Raw genomic sequence first — 15,175 nt, 5'->3', positions numbered from 1 at the left:
CAGCACTGAGCCTTCTCCCCCCAGCTACATGTGGCCCCTAGGATCAGGCTCTCAAATGGGTCCCTCCTGTATTAGAGTGTGGGCATTTTCTTTTGACTGTTCTGTACATTTTGAGAAGTGAGATGGGGTAGATTGTCAGCAACTTAAAGGCAGGTAATTTAGGAAGCCAGGGGATGGGATGGAGTGACAGATACAGCCACTGGCAGGGGGAGACAGACTTATCCATCAGAGAGGCTAAATCTGGGGCAGCAGTCAGCCCGAGGAAAATTTAGACACTCTATCTAGGTCTTTAGCCAGGAAATGAGGCCAGCAGAGACCCACTGCTCACAGGCCTCGCTTAAAGCCCTAGCACGCTGAAGGAGGGAGGCCGGCCAGCTGTGAATTTCCTGGGTTTTAGGTACAAAATGTGAGTGAGACTCACTAGAGTCCAGCTGGTGCCCCGGTGAAGGCTGCCCCGGGCTGGCAGGAGGGAGAGGAGGGTGTTCAAGTTCACATTTCTGGGGCAGCTGTGTGCTCTAGATGGAGAATAGAACTCCCTGAGTCATGCTGTCCAGGGTTTCCCTCCCTTGCCTTGTTCATCTATATTATGGATCCACCTGCCCCCGTATCCTTTCCCATCTGCATCCAGGTCACAGAGATGCTCTGGGAATGCCTTGCTTGGGCCACTTAGAAAGGCATGTGGTACCCTGGCCCAGTGATAAGTTGAAGATTCTCTGATCTTTAAGAGGTAGTTTGGCTTCAGAGGAGACGCAGGGTCTGGTACCAGTCTATCACTAACTGTGTGACCTTGGGCACGTTTGCCTCCGTGTTGCTCCGGTAAGAGTGATGGCTGTACCTGGCTGGCTCCCAGGTTGCTGTGGGGCTCATTGAAACAGAAGGCAGGGGGTGCTTTGTGGACCAGTAAGGTCTGGGCCGACGGGCGCTGTGTGATCGTGTGGCTCTGACATCCTCCACGTGGTAGAAAGGGCCAGGAACTCAAGGGGCACGAGCTGAGAGTTCAAAGGGCACTGTCCTGGGCTCTTCTGCCCTGAGATCAAAAGATAATGCCTTTAGGACTTCCCCAGTAGTCCAGTAGTTAAGGTTCTGTGCTTTCATTGCAAAGGGCGTGGGTTCAATCCCTGGTCCGTGAAGTTCCGCCTGCCGCGTGGTGCAGACAAAAACAAAATAAAACAATGTTCTGCCTTTCTCCAGAAGACAATGCCCTTCCTTGGGCACAGGTCCCTCAGGTGTCCGTGGCTCCTTTGGGCATGGTCGCATCACTCTTATCCCCTGGGGGAGGGCAGCTGTCCTGCCTTCCCTCTTCTGATTGAACTGTGAGAGCTCAACCTTGCACGTGGGCAGGCACACAGGAAATCAGAAATGCACAGGACCCTTCAGGCAGGGTTCTTGCCTGTGGAGTGCTCCCAGTCAGAACTCAGACTCTTGGAGCTGGAAAGGACCTCTCCCTTTCAGGTGAGACTCTCAGGTGACCTCCCTGATGGGTGTTGATCGTGATTCTGCCACGGGCAGCTTAGGAGATGTCCTTTGCATTATTGTTCCATTATTTGAAAGCTCTTCTTTCCTTGGAACTGGAATCTGCTTTCTACTGACTTCTTTCCAACCTCATACTTTGGCAACTTAAGTAAGTCCAACAGTCACTGACAGACGCATGATGTGGTGGATGAAGACTTGAGCTGCTGTGGGTCTTAGCTGACCGCAGCCTGTGGCAGGGGGCCTCAAAGACTCGTGCCGTCTTGGGCTGCATGAACAGGAGCTTCTAGCTGCTTCAGGCTTATAGACTGTGTGTGCCACTCCAGTCAGCATTCTTAGGCTACACTTGGACAGCATTTAAGAATCATCTGGATGAAATGGAAGATGGGAAAGAAGTGAGCATCCAGGAAGAAGATTCTCTTTCTTTTTGCTCTTTAATATAGACCTTTCTCCCATAATGGTAGAAATCATGCTTTTTGTAGAAAACTTAGAAAACGTGAAAAAGAACACAAGTTTTACCTTTAACCCTACAACTCCACAGACAATTACTGTCAATTCAGCTTTTTTCTTTGTCTTTGTTCCTGTAGATTATTCTTATATATATTTTAAACCTAATAGGGTCATATTAGATACTCAGTTTTATGGGCTTTTTCATGATATCTTTCATTTTACCTTCATTAACACTATACCTTCAGCAATTTTCCATGTCATTCAATATTTTTTGAAAATATCAATTTTAATGACCAAGCACTGATTGTGATGTTCATTAATCTTCTACTTTTGGACATCTAGGCTGTTTTCACTATTATAAATTATGCCACAGTGAACATCTTTGTATATAAATCTTGGTCTACTTTTCTAATTATTTCCCTAGGATAAATTCCTATAGGTGGAATTACTGACTCAAAGGGCAAGAACTTTTAGACCTTCTGATGCATATGGCCAAACTGCTTTTTAAAAATATGTACCTATTGACACTCCCATCAGCAGTGTATGGACATTTCCATGGGGTTTTAATAATTTATTTTCTCTCATTTTCAATTATAAAAAGATACCACAGAGTAATAGTAAGTAAAGGGAAATATTTGCAAGTTGAGGTATTGGAAAAAGGGGTCTCTCCAGGCCAAGAGGCTGAGACCATGGGAGGGTGTCCTCCAGTCAGGTCCTATCTGATCTGTTCTGAAGCAGCAAAAGCCAGGTGCCCATAAGAGCCAAGTGCCCTTGTGACTTCTCAGGTCTAAGCCCAGGGATGCCTCCAGGCTGTAACAGCCCTGCCGCAGCAGGTAGAGGCCACCAGAGAGAGAGAGGAAATACGAATCTGAGGCCATATCAGTGTTTATCGTCATTCACAATACCATATGTCAGCTACTGAGAATGTATGAGAACAGAGGCTTTCCAACTTTTTGAAGCTCTGAACTCTTCTTGGATTAAAAAGAGGGAGGTCTACAAGAATAAAATTTTAAATATATTTATATTATGTCTGCATGTGGCTGTGTCTACTGCCATCACACACAACCCCAAAATATTAGTGGTATTGAAGGGCTAAGGTCTATTTCTCACTCAGCTACATGGCTCAGCGGGGGCTCTGCTCCACGCCTCCTTGCTTTGGGGAACCCAGGCTCATGGAAGCTCCACTGTTAGCAGCAGCATTGGCTGACGTGGCAGGGAAGGGAACACAGCGTGTCACGCCCTGTCTGTAAAAGGCATCTGCTTGGAGAGACACACTTCTGTTAACGTTCCACTGGCCTCGGCCAGGCCCATAGGTCCCCACCAACTTTTACAGGTGGACTGTGGCCGTGCAGTGTTCCACGAGGACATCAGAGCCCTGTGAGCAGCCCCAGGGATGGCCACTTATGAGCCACACCTAAAATGCCAGTAATAATTATAAGGGGAAAAAATAGCAACTTTTTGGATAAGAAGCTTAGGGGTGAAGGACATAGGGTTTGGAATCGGACTCTTCCCTTTCCTTGGATTTTATTCCTTCTCTGATTCTCCTCAAAGCCAAGGGCAATTTCCCCCTATAGGCAGCGCCCCACCCCCCACCGACTTCCCCGGTGGGGTTTGCATTATCCTTGAGAACAAAGCCTCTGGGTGAAAAATGAGGGCGTAGTTCAGAACTAGAAGATAAGAGAGAATGTGCATCTAGAAATAATATTCTCCCACAGAGTAATATGTGGAGGAACAAAGCAGTTGTCACAAAATGCTTCTAACCACCCTTGGCTTGACGTGTTCCCACCAATACTACCTGTTACTGAACCCCGGGAATACAGGTCCCCTGGGGGAGCACCTGCTTGCTGGGAAAACACTTGTGCTTGCCAGCAGATTTGAAGGAACTGGTCCAGTTCCCTGGGTCAGCTAGTCCTGGGCTTTCTGCCTCACCTGTTCCCTTGGGGGTGAGTCCAGGGGAAGCTGCCACCAATGCTCATTGTTTCCTGGATGCCTTGAGAAAATGTCTTTATTCTGTGACTTTGGGGTTGAGAATGGCTTTTCTTAGTCACTTCTAACAAATGCCACTCCAGAGATCTTGAATGGAAACGTACACCCACACATTTCACTCCAGGGCTTGGGGGTCAGCCAACACACCTTAGGTGCGAGTGACTGGAGCTGCCCAGCAGAGCGGACATCTAAAATTATCATAGTATGTTGTAGAATGCGCAGATGCTCAGCTGTGTCCAATTCTTTGCAACCCCATGGACTGTAGCCCACAAGGCTCCTCTGTCCATGGGATTTTCCAGGCAAGAATACTGGAATGGGTTTCCATTTCCTTCTCCAGGGAAGCTTCCCAACCCAGCGATTGAACCCATGTATCTTATATCTCCTGCATTAGCAGATTCTTTACCAAACATCCAGTCATAAGAGGGCTTCCCAGGTGGTGCCAGTGGTAAAGAACCCACCTGCCAATACAGGAGGCTAAGAGATACCAGTTCAATCCCTGGGTGGGGAAGATTCCCTGGAGGAGGGTATGGCAACCCACTCCAGTACTCTTGCCTGGAGAATCCCAGGGACAGAGGAGCCTGGCAGGTTACAGAGAGGTCTGACATGACCTAGGATGCATGCACGCCAGTCGTAAGAACTAATGTTGGGATAATTTCTAAACCCTGCCCTCAGCATGCTAAGTGTGTTTTTGTTTTATTTTGTTTGTTGATTGTTAACATTTTAATTGAAGTATAGTTGATTTACAATGTTGTTTTAGTGTTGGGCATACAACAGAAGTGATTCAATTATATGTCTGTATATATATTCTTTTGTGAAGTGTTGTAAATGAGCCCAGCGCATCACAGATCTTGGTTTCACTGAGACTGTGTATCACTGAGTGGGATCAGGACTCCTCAGGGCTTAATTCTAAGTCTGGTACCGATTGTACTGAATCCCAGGGTGTCCTCTGGGTTAGAGCGGGGGTTCCTGACCCCATGGCTGCTTTGCTGTCTGTGACTCTTTTCTTCCTCTCTGATTCTCTCCAGGCTCTTGAGCGCCTGAACCAGGTGCTGGAGGCCGAGAAGCAGCAGTTTGAGGAGGTGGTACAGGAGCTGAGGATGGAGCAGGAACAGATCAAGAGGTGGCTGTGGTGCCCTGGTGGGGCGGGGGTAGGGAGAGGAGGGTGCGCCCAGGCTAGGACGTGTAGGACCTGTGTGTCCCGCCAGGCTGGTGAGGCCTCCCCCCAGGAGATCCTCACTGGTCAGTGACTTAGTTTGGACCCGTCCAGCGTCCTTTTTCTAGGCCCCCCAAAGCTCCAGGCCTTGGGGGGCCTAGAAAAAGCCATAGACCCCACACCAAGGGGTCACTTCTGCCCAGGGGAGTGTGAGACATGGGCAGGTGCAACCAGACATCCCCACCGGCAGCAAGCCCCTCCTGCTGCGTCACACCGCCCTTACCCCAGGGCAGACAGGACAGGCTGGTCTGGAGGTGCCCCTGGCCAAGACCTGACCCAACATTCCCTGTCTTTTCTGCACAGTCTCTTCACGTTCTGGCTAATGATGCCTGTCCCTTGGGATTTTTTTTTTTAAACTGTGTATGGTTTGCAAACCCAATTGTACATTATAATCATCTAAGAGGATTATTAGGGCTTCCCCCATGGTTCGGCAGGTAAAGAATCTGCCTGCAATGCAGGAGACATAGGAGACACAGGTTCGATCCCTGGGTCGGGAAGATCCCCTGGAGGAGCAAATGGCAACCCACTCCAGTATTCTTGCCTGAAAAAATCCCAAGGACAGAGGAGCCTTGTGGACTAAGTTCATGGGGTCGCAAGGAGTCAGACACAACTGAGCAAGGAAACAGCACACACAAGAGGATTACTAATAGAATCTGCTGAAAGTAGAACCCAGAAATCTATATTTTAAAAAGTTTTCTGGGTCATTCTGATGCAGTCGACCCATGAACTTGGAGACAACCGCTCTGGGTACTGTAGGTGGGTTTGGTTGTAGTCACCACCACCACCATCACCACTACTGATTATCAGTGATAACCCAGAAGGATATTTTTCTTGTAACACCCTTATAAAAGAAAGTCACTGGACATGTATTTTGGGGCAGAAGAAGCTCAGAGAAACTCACCAGCTAATAGCCAGCTAATTCTGGAAGTACCTGGAAGTAATACTTCCATAATTGTGCCAGATCCTGGAATGGAAGATAAGTCTCCTCCCTTGAGGATCTGGTTGGGAAAACCAGACTCACACCCAGGAAATATCAACAATACTTCCCCTAATGTGCAAACAGGTGCTCAGAGGCGTAGCACAGACTCCCTGTGTTATAGGAATTAAGATATATGTGTGATCCCTGTGGGCTTCAACAGGTTAGATTGAGCTGGGCCTTGAGGGGTGGTAGGAGTTTGAAAACTGGGCAGAAAGGAAAAACATCCCAAGCAAGGGGAAGGGGACCCAGGCTTATTAAAATAGCAGCAAGGAGTTTGTTACCCCAGGGAAGGGCCTCAGCCACATCCCATGTCAAGGTGAGTAGGTTCTAGCAAGAGCTGTCCTGGGAAGACAGGGAGTGAGGCTTTCATTTCTCCAGCTCTCCTCTCTGCCCTTGGGGTGGCCTTGGATTTACTCTGACACATTCCTGTGTACCTGGAGCAGGTGACTTCAGCCTCACTTGGCTGGAATCTCCTTCATTCAGCTCAGGGCCCCTACAGCTGCTGGCAGGACCCAGCCATGTGAGGAGCTGGCCTTCAGAGAGCCCTCTGAGCCATACAGAGAGGTGTGGCCGAAGCCACAATGGGGCTGGGAGGGGTGGGCACTGCCATACCCTGCCTTCTGTCCCCACAGGGAGCTTGAGCTGACTGCAAGATGCCTCAAGGGCGTGGAGCAAGAGAAAAAGGAGCTAAGACACTTCACAGAGTCCTTACAGAAGACACTGGAGGTGAGGGGCCCCTGGCAGGCTGGTTGCCTGGAAGGAGGCAGGGTGGTTGGTTGGGCCACATGATGCAATTTTTTTCCAACAGTGTTTCTCTAGATGGTTATCTGCAAGGAAAACAGGGCCTGAAGGGGTGCTGATCTAAAGGGTCTCATCTCTGTGGACCACTGGGAACTCCAGCCAACACAGGAGGCCCAAAGCAGGACCCAGAAGGGCAAATTCAAGTTTGCCTTTATAGTGACTATGGCCTTAAGAAATCCACCATCTTCAGTGCTTATATTTTTACACCAGATGGAGGATTGATTAGGGAGGGGGGCAGGGTGACCCACCGCTTCCTTCCTGTGACTCATTCACTTAGCTGCTCCGGGGTGACATTGAGCAGGAGGGAAAATCCATTTGATTCCCCAGAAGTTGTGAGGGAGGAGGAGGTGGCATGTGCAAAGGAAAGAGTGCAAACACTTTAGCATGGCCAAGTGCCCACTCCCGTCCCAGCGTCTGCTCCCCTCCTGTCCCCTCTCCCCTGCTGCCCCTCCCAGCACCATGATATCCCAACCCCAACTTCAGACCACTGACCACACGTGCCCCCAGGAAGCCATGCCTTTCATCCTCCCCATCCTTGCCCACACTGTTCCTTCTGCCCAGACTGTGCTCCACCCTCTTCTCTGCCTGGAGAACGCTCTCATCCTTCTGAGACTCAGCCCGAGTATCACCTTAGTCAAGCCTCCCTGACTGTTCTAGGGGAGGGATTTGCTCTGAGCTCTGGGCCCACAGCACTTAGTGCGTCTGTGAAAGCACCTAACACGTGAGGCTGTGTTTTCCAATGGTGGGCATCACTAGATTGTGTCTTAAGGTCCCTCCAAGTCCAGTGCCTCGAGTGAGCCTGGCATGTTGTGGGGCATCCGTGACGGTTACAAAATTCAAGACTTGTAGACTGCGAGGTTTCTATTCTCCCTTGACCGATGGGGCTTTGTTAGGGGCGTCTTTCATGTGTTCATCTTTCCCTGTCCCACATCACAGGAGGTGGTTCTCATGGGTAGTTTCAACTCCAGAGTTTCTGAGTAGTACAAGATCCCCGTCTGATAAGTGGGGAGCATGTCTAAGTCTGCTCTTGGGCTGGTTCCTATTAGGTGTTTTTTGCATGAGCCCAACACCCTCCCTCACTTGTCCCTGGAGGAACAAGCACCCAGAACCTCATGGCGCCCTTGGGCCTTGGGTCCCCATTGTAGTAGGTGCTGTGTCCCCTGGAAGCCATGCTGGGCTTTTCCCTGACTCCCTCAATGGAGGAGTAGCCTTGCCTCAGTGGGAGGAGGGAGACTCTAGTTGACCTTTTCCCTCAAGGGATGAATGAAGACATTTCAAGTGTCCCTCAGAGGATTAAGTAAGGAGGGCCTCACTGGCCAGAACTGAAAGGCAGGTGAAGGCAGAGAACCTGACCTAGGCTGCTTCACTTCCTCTCCTTCCTCATGCCAGGAGCTCTCCATAGAGAAGAAGAAAACCCTAGAGATGCTGGAGGAGAATGAGAACCAGCTGCAGACGCTGGCCAATCAGAGCGAGCAGCCGCCTCCCAGCGGAGGTCTCCATAGCAACCTGAGGCAGATTGAGGAGAAGATGCAGCAGCTCTTGGAGGAGAAGCTCCTGGCGGAGAAGCGGTGAGGGAGCCCTGAAGGCCTGAGCCCACGGGGGTAGCTTTCCTTGAACCTGGGCCCTTGGGTTCCAGTTGGCCTTGATCTGATGGATCACTCCCTTTTGCCTAGGTCTCAGGTTCCCCACCAGGCAAGTGGGAAGCAATCCTTCACTATCCTAAGCTAACTTGAAATGATGTGAGTCATTAGGACTGTTTGATAGACAGGCTGAACAGGTCCTCCCAGCTGCTTTTTACTGATGAGAAGTCTGAGACTTGGAGGACCTTCCTGAGCTCACAGAACTAGCAAGACCTGAACCCAGGATTCCTTGCACTGACCACGTCACTCCCATTACCATCGGGGTGGGGGGACAGGACCCAGCCCAGCTCTGGGGCTCACCAAGCAGGGTCTCTGGGTTTCTCTAGCCAGCTCCCTGCACAGGAGCCACCCTCTTACCGGATGCCCCATTGGCAAGTGGGGCCCTGAGTGAGCGCCTCTCCCCGGGGGGGCAGGATGAAGGAGAATGAAGAGCGCTCCAGGGCCCTGGAGGAGGAGCGGGAGTTCTACTCCAGCCAGTCCCAGGCACTGCAAAACTCGCTGCAGGAGCTGACGGTGGAGAAGCAGCAGGCTGAGCGTGAGCTCAAGGTGCTGGGTCACTGGGAGCGTTTGGTGCTCGGGGTGGGGGGCCCTCCCCTCCCCTGGAGTCTTACTTCCCTCACATCCCTGCCCTCATCAGGCAACTTCCTGAATTATCCCTGCCAATCTGACCAGCCAGGCGTGGGCAGTGCAGCCACCCTGAGGCGAAGCCTGCCGCACATTGTGCGGCATCATTATAGACACCTGCCCAGTGCAGGGGCCAAGTCCGGGCCATCGGATGGAGGGCATAAGACACCAAGCAGAACGCGGTAGCTTCCATCCAAGTCTGGAGGCAAGAAAGCCCACTTGAGCCAGGGGTGATCAGAGAAGGCTCCCCGGGGACTGGCAGCTGCCCCCCCTCCCCTGCCCCAGGACCCACTTCCCTCTCCTCGCCCCTGCCCTCAGGCTGAGGTGAAGGTCCGCATGGACCTGGAGAGGCGTCTGCGGGAGGCAGAAGGGGCCTTGCGAAGCCTGGAACAAGGGCTCAACTCCAAGGTGCGGAACAAGGAGAAAGAGGAGAGGATGCGGGCTGACGTGAGCCACCTGAAGAGTAAGCCCTGCCCTCGGTACCAGCCCAGCCCCAGAGCTCTGCATGGCGGTCCAGGCCAGTGTGGATGGAGTTTCTGCTCCAGACGCCCTGCCTTCGGGCGTGCTCTTGGCGTGGCTGCCTTTGGCTCTTGGATCTGGGGCGGGGGTAGGGAAGCCTGTGTTTCTTCCCCCTTCAGCAGGTGACTCTGATCTTCCAAAGGATGGGGTCGGGGTATTTCCCTCTGGAGCCCACCAGGATCCTGGGAAGGGGAGGGGCAGCCGGGAAGGGAGGTTGCAGTGGAACTGTGGCTGCAGGGTTCTTTGAAGAGTGTATCCGGAATGCAGAGCTGGAGGCCAAAATGCCAGTCATCATGAAGAATTCGGTGTACATCCACAAGGCGGCCACTCGCCGCATCAAGAGCTGCCGCTTCCACCGGCGCAGGTCCAGCACCTCCTGGAACGACGGTAGGTGTGGCAGCCCCTGGGCACCAGTGGGCGGGATGCTCACGGGCTGTCAGTGACAATGGGCAGGAAGAAGGCAGGGTGGGGAGGTGGGGAGGCTGACCCAGCCCTGAAGTCAGACAGTGTGGCCTGAGCCCTTGTGGCCCCAGCCTTAGGCTTCCCCCAGGGTCACAGGAGCCCATGGACCAGCATGAGGAGAATGGGGAGCAGGGGGGTGGGGTGGGGCCCGGCTCCGGGTTGGGGACAGGGCTGTGTCCCAGTGGCGGGAAGGCTATTCATGGCCAGGCCCCTGGGGCCACCATCTCCCCAGTGAAGCCGTCCCAGTCCTTTATGACCTCCCAGCTGGAAGCCAACAATATGGAGGAGCTGAAGGAGGTAGCCAAGCGGCTCAGCAGGGACCAGCGCTTCCGAGAGTCCATCTACCACATCATGGCCACGCAGCCTGGAGCCCCCTCTGCGCTTCCCAGAGGGGGAAAGTGATGGGCACCCCTCCCCTGGCCCCCCAAGGCCTTCCTCACTGGGGGCAGAGCCGTGGCAGGGGGAGGCCTAACTCCACCCAGTTCCTCTCTGCCAGAGCTCCACCTGGGGGTGGGCAGCCTCACCCTCAGAGGACAGGAGTGCCACCCCGTCCCCCTCACCCCAGATCCTACCCTTGCGTCCAGGCCAGGCCCGTGCAGGCTCAAGCTGGGTGCTGCCTGGTAAAGTGAAGGAGGGGCCTGATTGTGTGGAGAGACTTCTGACTAGGGGAATGGGGTGGGCAGGGCCCGCGACCCTCTGTCAAGCACCCTGTACCTCTCTGTGACTCTGCCACCCTCCTTGACCCTGGCTTCCCCAGGGTTTCCCAGCCCTCCTTTGGCTTTTGAAACCCTCTGTCAAGGCCCCTTCTGTCAACCACACTATGGGGGAGAGAAGAAAGGGGCCCGATGCGCTTCTGGGCTGGCGGCCCGCCACAGTCTCCACGGGCCCCTTTCCTGGGGGGCCCTGGCTGTGGGGCTGCTCGCTCACTCCCCTCCTCAGGTGAGCTCCCCCACCTGCAGCCTCAGCACCCTCGAGGAAGACTTGACTACTCCCCCACCCCCAAATCCCTCGCATATGTGTCCTGAGGGCCCTGGGCCGGAGCTGCGGTCAACAGCCATGCTGAAGTCTACCCCAGAGGACAGGAAGCAAGTCAGGGAGTGGAGGAAGGCAGCCGGGCTCCTGCAACATCCACTCCCAGTCAGGCGGGGAGGCGGCTCCCTTGGCCGCCGTGGTCCAGCTGGTCAGCGGGGTCCCGGAGGTCTTCCTCTCAGCTGCCCCCACTCGGATCACCTTGCCTCCTCCCTGCAGAAGCTTTACCCCATGCAACTGACACTGCGAGCCCTGGAAGATGGGGTTTGGGCCTGTAAGAAGGCTTGCAGCCATTGGTTGGCCCAGTGTCATCAGGGGTGAAGCTGGAACATCCGTCTGCAGCTTTTGTGGGAGACACTGCCCTCCAGGGGGCCGCTGAGAACTGCGTGTCCCTCATTCATGGACAGACCGTCTGCCCGGCATCCTCTCTGGCAGGGCCTTTTGTCTCAAACTGCCTGAGTCTGTTAGCCTCTCCCCAAAAGGAGTCCCCATGGGTCAGGGTGCTCAGGGATGCTGGTGGTATTGAAGGTGCTGATCCTCTGATGTTCGGAAAATGGAGCCGTTGGAGAGGTGGACAAATGGCTGCAGGGCAGGGGCCTGTGGCCTGCTTTGTGGGGAAAGGAATGTTACTGACTCAAAACACGGGCGTGTCTACTGCTAGGCCAGCCAAGGCCAGGAGGGCTGCCCTGCTCTGCGGTCAGGGCTGCCGGAGAAACGAACCTTAATGGTCCCTTCTCCGTGGTAGGCGGGCTTCAACCAGTCTCTTCCAAGCCTAGGTGCAAGAGGTGCAAGAGTTTCAGAGTCAACGCATCTGAAAGGCCTGAGTCTCCATGTAAAGCTTTAAACATGTAGGAACCTGCATAAACCTGGAACCCATTGATCCATCACGTATGCGAGATGGACTTTGAAATGAGGACGATTTATCAACCGAGATTACTATTTTATTCTTTGTTTTTAAAGACTCCAAATTAATAATGGTTTGCTCTTGGAGAGAGATTTTTCAAATGCACTTCCCTGCCTGGGCAAACTATTAACCAGAGAAGAAAGTGCTTTTTCATGCATATTCACCAACCTCTAATTTCTTTCCTCCTTGCTCACTCTGTACTTTCCATGCCTCAGGCAAGTTTGGGTTTTCTTCAAACAACTGATCAATCCACAAGTATTTATTTGTTAAAAACTTACTCTGTACCTAGCACTGTATATAGAAAGAGAGTAACATCTCTATGTGACAATATGTAGGGGTAAAAATTACTTACTGGAAATATATTGATCTGATTTTTTTTTTTTTTTTTTTACAAAAACAAAACCCTAATTCCTTGGTCAATTAAAAGCGTTTCCTGCAGTCACTCGCATTGTGGTAATTGCTAGAGAGATGTTGCCCCCTGCAGGCTGAATGTGGAATTACGGAACTGGCTGCTTGTGGCCATTTAAACCCACGTGTCCCTACTTATGGAGAAGGCAATGGCACCCTACTCCAGTACTCTTACCTGGAAAATCCCATGGACGGGGGAGCCTGGTGGGCTGCAGTCCATGGGGTCACGAAGAGTCGGACACGACTGAGCGACTTCACTCTCACTTTTCACTTTCATGCACTGGAGAAGGAAATGGCAACCCACTCCAGTGTTCTTGCGTGGAGAATCCCAGGGATGGGGGAGCCTGGTGGGCTGCCGTCTATGGGGTCGCACAGAGTCAGACACGACTTAAGCGACTTAGCAGCAGCAGCAGCAGCAGCAGTCCCTACTTAGGAGGAAGGTTGCACGTCCAGGGAGTGGCTTCTTCAGATCAGATCAGATCAGTCGCTCAGTCGTGTCCGACTCTTTGCGACCCCATGAATCGCAGCACGCCAGGCCTCCCTGTCCATCACCAACTCCCGGAGTTCACTCAGACTCACGTCCATCGAGTCAGTGATGCCATCCAGCCATCTCATCCTCTGTCATCCCCTTCTCCTCTTGCCCCCAATCCCTCCCAGCATCAGAGTCTTTTCCAATGAGTCAATTCTTCGCATGAGGTGGCCAAAGTACTGGAGTTTTAGCTTTAGCATCATTCCTTCCAAAGAAATCCCAGGGCTGATCTCCTTCAGAATGGACTGGTTGGATCTCCTTGCAGTCCAAGGGACTCTCAAGAGTCTTCTCCAACACCACAGTTCAAAAGCATCAATTCTTCGGCGCTCAGCCTTCTTCACAGTCCAACTCTCACATCCATACATGACCACAGGAAAAACCATAGCCTTGACTAGACGAACCTTTGTTGGCAAAGTAATGTCTTTGCTTTTGAATATGCTATCTAGGTTGGTCATAACTTTCCTTCCAAGGAGTAAGCGTCTTTTAATTTCATGGCTGCAGTCACCATCTGCAGTGATTTTGGAGCCCAGAAAAATAAAGACTGACACTGTGTCCACTGTTTCCCCATCTATTTGCCATGAAGTGATGGGACCAGATGCCATGATCTTCGTTTTCTGAATGTTGAGCTTTAAGCCAACTTCTTCACTCTCCACTTTCACTTTCATCAAGAGGCTTTTGAGTTTCTCTTCACTTTCTGCCATAAGGGTGGTGTCATCTGCATCTCTGAGGTTATTGATATTTCTCCCGGCAATCTTGATTCCAGCTTGTGTTTCTTCCAGCCCAGCGTTTCTCATGATGTACTCTGCATATAAGTTAAATAAGCAGGGTGACAGTACACAGCCTTGATGAACTCCCTTTCCTATTTGGAACCAGTCTGTTTTTCCATGTCCAGTTCTAACTGTTGCTTCCTGACCTGCATACAAATTTCTCAAGAGGCAGATCAGGTGGTCTGGTATTCCTATCTCTTTCAGAATTTTCCACAGTTGATTGTGATCCACACAGTCAAAGGCTTTGGCATAGTCAATAAAGCAGAAATAGATGCTTTTCTGGAACTCTCTTGCTTTTTCCATGATCCAGCGGATGTTCGCAGTTTGATCTCGGGTTCCTCTGCCTTTTCTAAAACCAGCTTGAACATCAGGAAGTTCACGGTGTATGTATTGCTGAAGCCTGGCTTGGAGAATTTTGAGCATTACTTTACTAGCGTGTGAGATGAGTGCAATTGTGCGGTAGTTTGAGCATTCTTTAGCATTGCCTTTCTTTGGGATTGGAATGAACACTGACCTTTTCCAGTCCTGTGGCCACTGCTGAGTTTTCCAAATTTGCTGGCATATTGAGTGCAGCACTTTCACAGCTTCTTAATAAGTAACAAAAATCTTTGTTCCCGCCATGAAGTCCTGGTCGTCGCTTTGTAACAAGGACTGTCAGCCGAATTTTCTTTTCTTTCTTTCTTCAGTCAGTTCAGTTCAGTTCAGTCGCTCAGTCGTGTCCGACTCTGTGACCCCATGAATTGCAGCACACCAGGCCTCTTAATTTTTATTTTTTGTAACACCAAAAACATTTTGTACTAGGGTATAGCTGATTAAAAGCCTTCCCTGGTAGCTACCCACTCCAGTATTCATGGGCTTCCCTGATGGCTCAGATGGTAAAGAATCTACCTGCAAGGTGGGAGACCTGGGTTTGATCCCTGGGTTAGGAAGATTCCCCTGGGGGAGGGCATAGCAACCACTCCAGTATTCTTGCCTGGAGAATCCCTATGGACAGAAGAACCTGGCAGGCTGCAGTCTGTGGGGTCTCAAAGAGTCGGGCACAACTGAGTGACTAAGCACAGCACAGCACATAGCTGATTAGCAATGTGGTAGTTTCGGGTGGACAGTGAAGGACTCAACCACACATATACATGTATCCATTCTCCCGCAAACCCCGCTCCCATCGAGGCTGTCAACCAGGTTTTCTTCTGACTTGAGCACGGACAGAAGGGACAGAGATGACTGCCCCCTTGGGAATAGCCTCAGGCAGGCAAAGGGTACCTAGTTTGATAATTTGCTCGTTTTGGTGTCCCTGCTGGAAATGGACCCTTTTACCTGCTCTGGTGAGGAGAGGTTTATGGTTTTGTTTTGCATCATGTAAGGGAAGGTGAGAAATGGTGATAACTGGATTCTCC

At 51.7% G+C, this 15,175-nt stretch overlaps 1 protein-coding gene across 6 annotated transcripts in view; it reads left to right on the top strand.

Moving 5' to 3' along the window:
* The window catches only part of PLEKHD1 (pleckstrin homology and coiled-coil domain containing D1), a 33,311-nt gene extending 20,792 nt beyond the window's left edge, over positions 1-12,519 (top strand). For 2 of the 6 annotated variants that reach the window (XM_086320052.1, XM_086320051.1), the window contains 7 exons: positions 4,932-5,026; positions 6,731-6,824; positions 8,289-8,467; positions 8,953-9,085; positions 9,482-9,626; positions 9,920-10,069; positions 10,377-12,519. In XM_086320052.1, coding sequence (XP_086176178.1) covers positions 4,932-5,026; positions 6,731-6,824; positions 8,289-8,467; positions 8,953-9,085; positions 9,482-9,626; positions 9,920-10,069; positions 10,377-10,546 — 966 coding nt within the window. In that variant the 3' untranslated portion in view covers positions 10,547-12,519. Of the gene's footprint in view, positions 1-4,931; positions 5,027-6,730; positions 6,825-8,288; positions 8,468-8,865; positions 9,086-9,481; positions 9,627-9,919; positions 10,070-10,376 lie in introns of those variants that run through there. The other 4 variants (XR_015134098.1, XR_015134097.1, XM_086320054.1 and 1 more) reach the window with 4 other exon arrangements.
* Positions 12,520-15,175: the final 2,656 nt, after the last annotated feature.

This window comes from Bos grunniens, chromosome 10 (genome assembly GCF_055505025.1).
Source record: "Bos grunniens cultivar Pamir isolate PY7600 chromosome 10, Bosgru_T2T1.0, whole genome shotgun sequence".
NCBI classification, from domain to species: Eukaryota; Metazoa; Chordata; class Mammalia; order Artiodactyla; family Bovidae; genus Bos; species Bos grunniens.
Note: the sequence above shows the minus strand (reverse complement) of the source record. Positions and strands in the feature narration are given on the sequence as shown.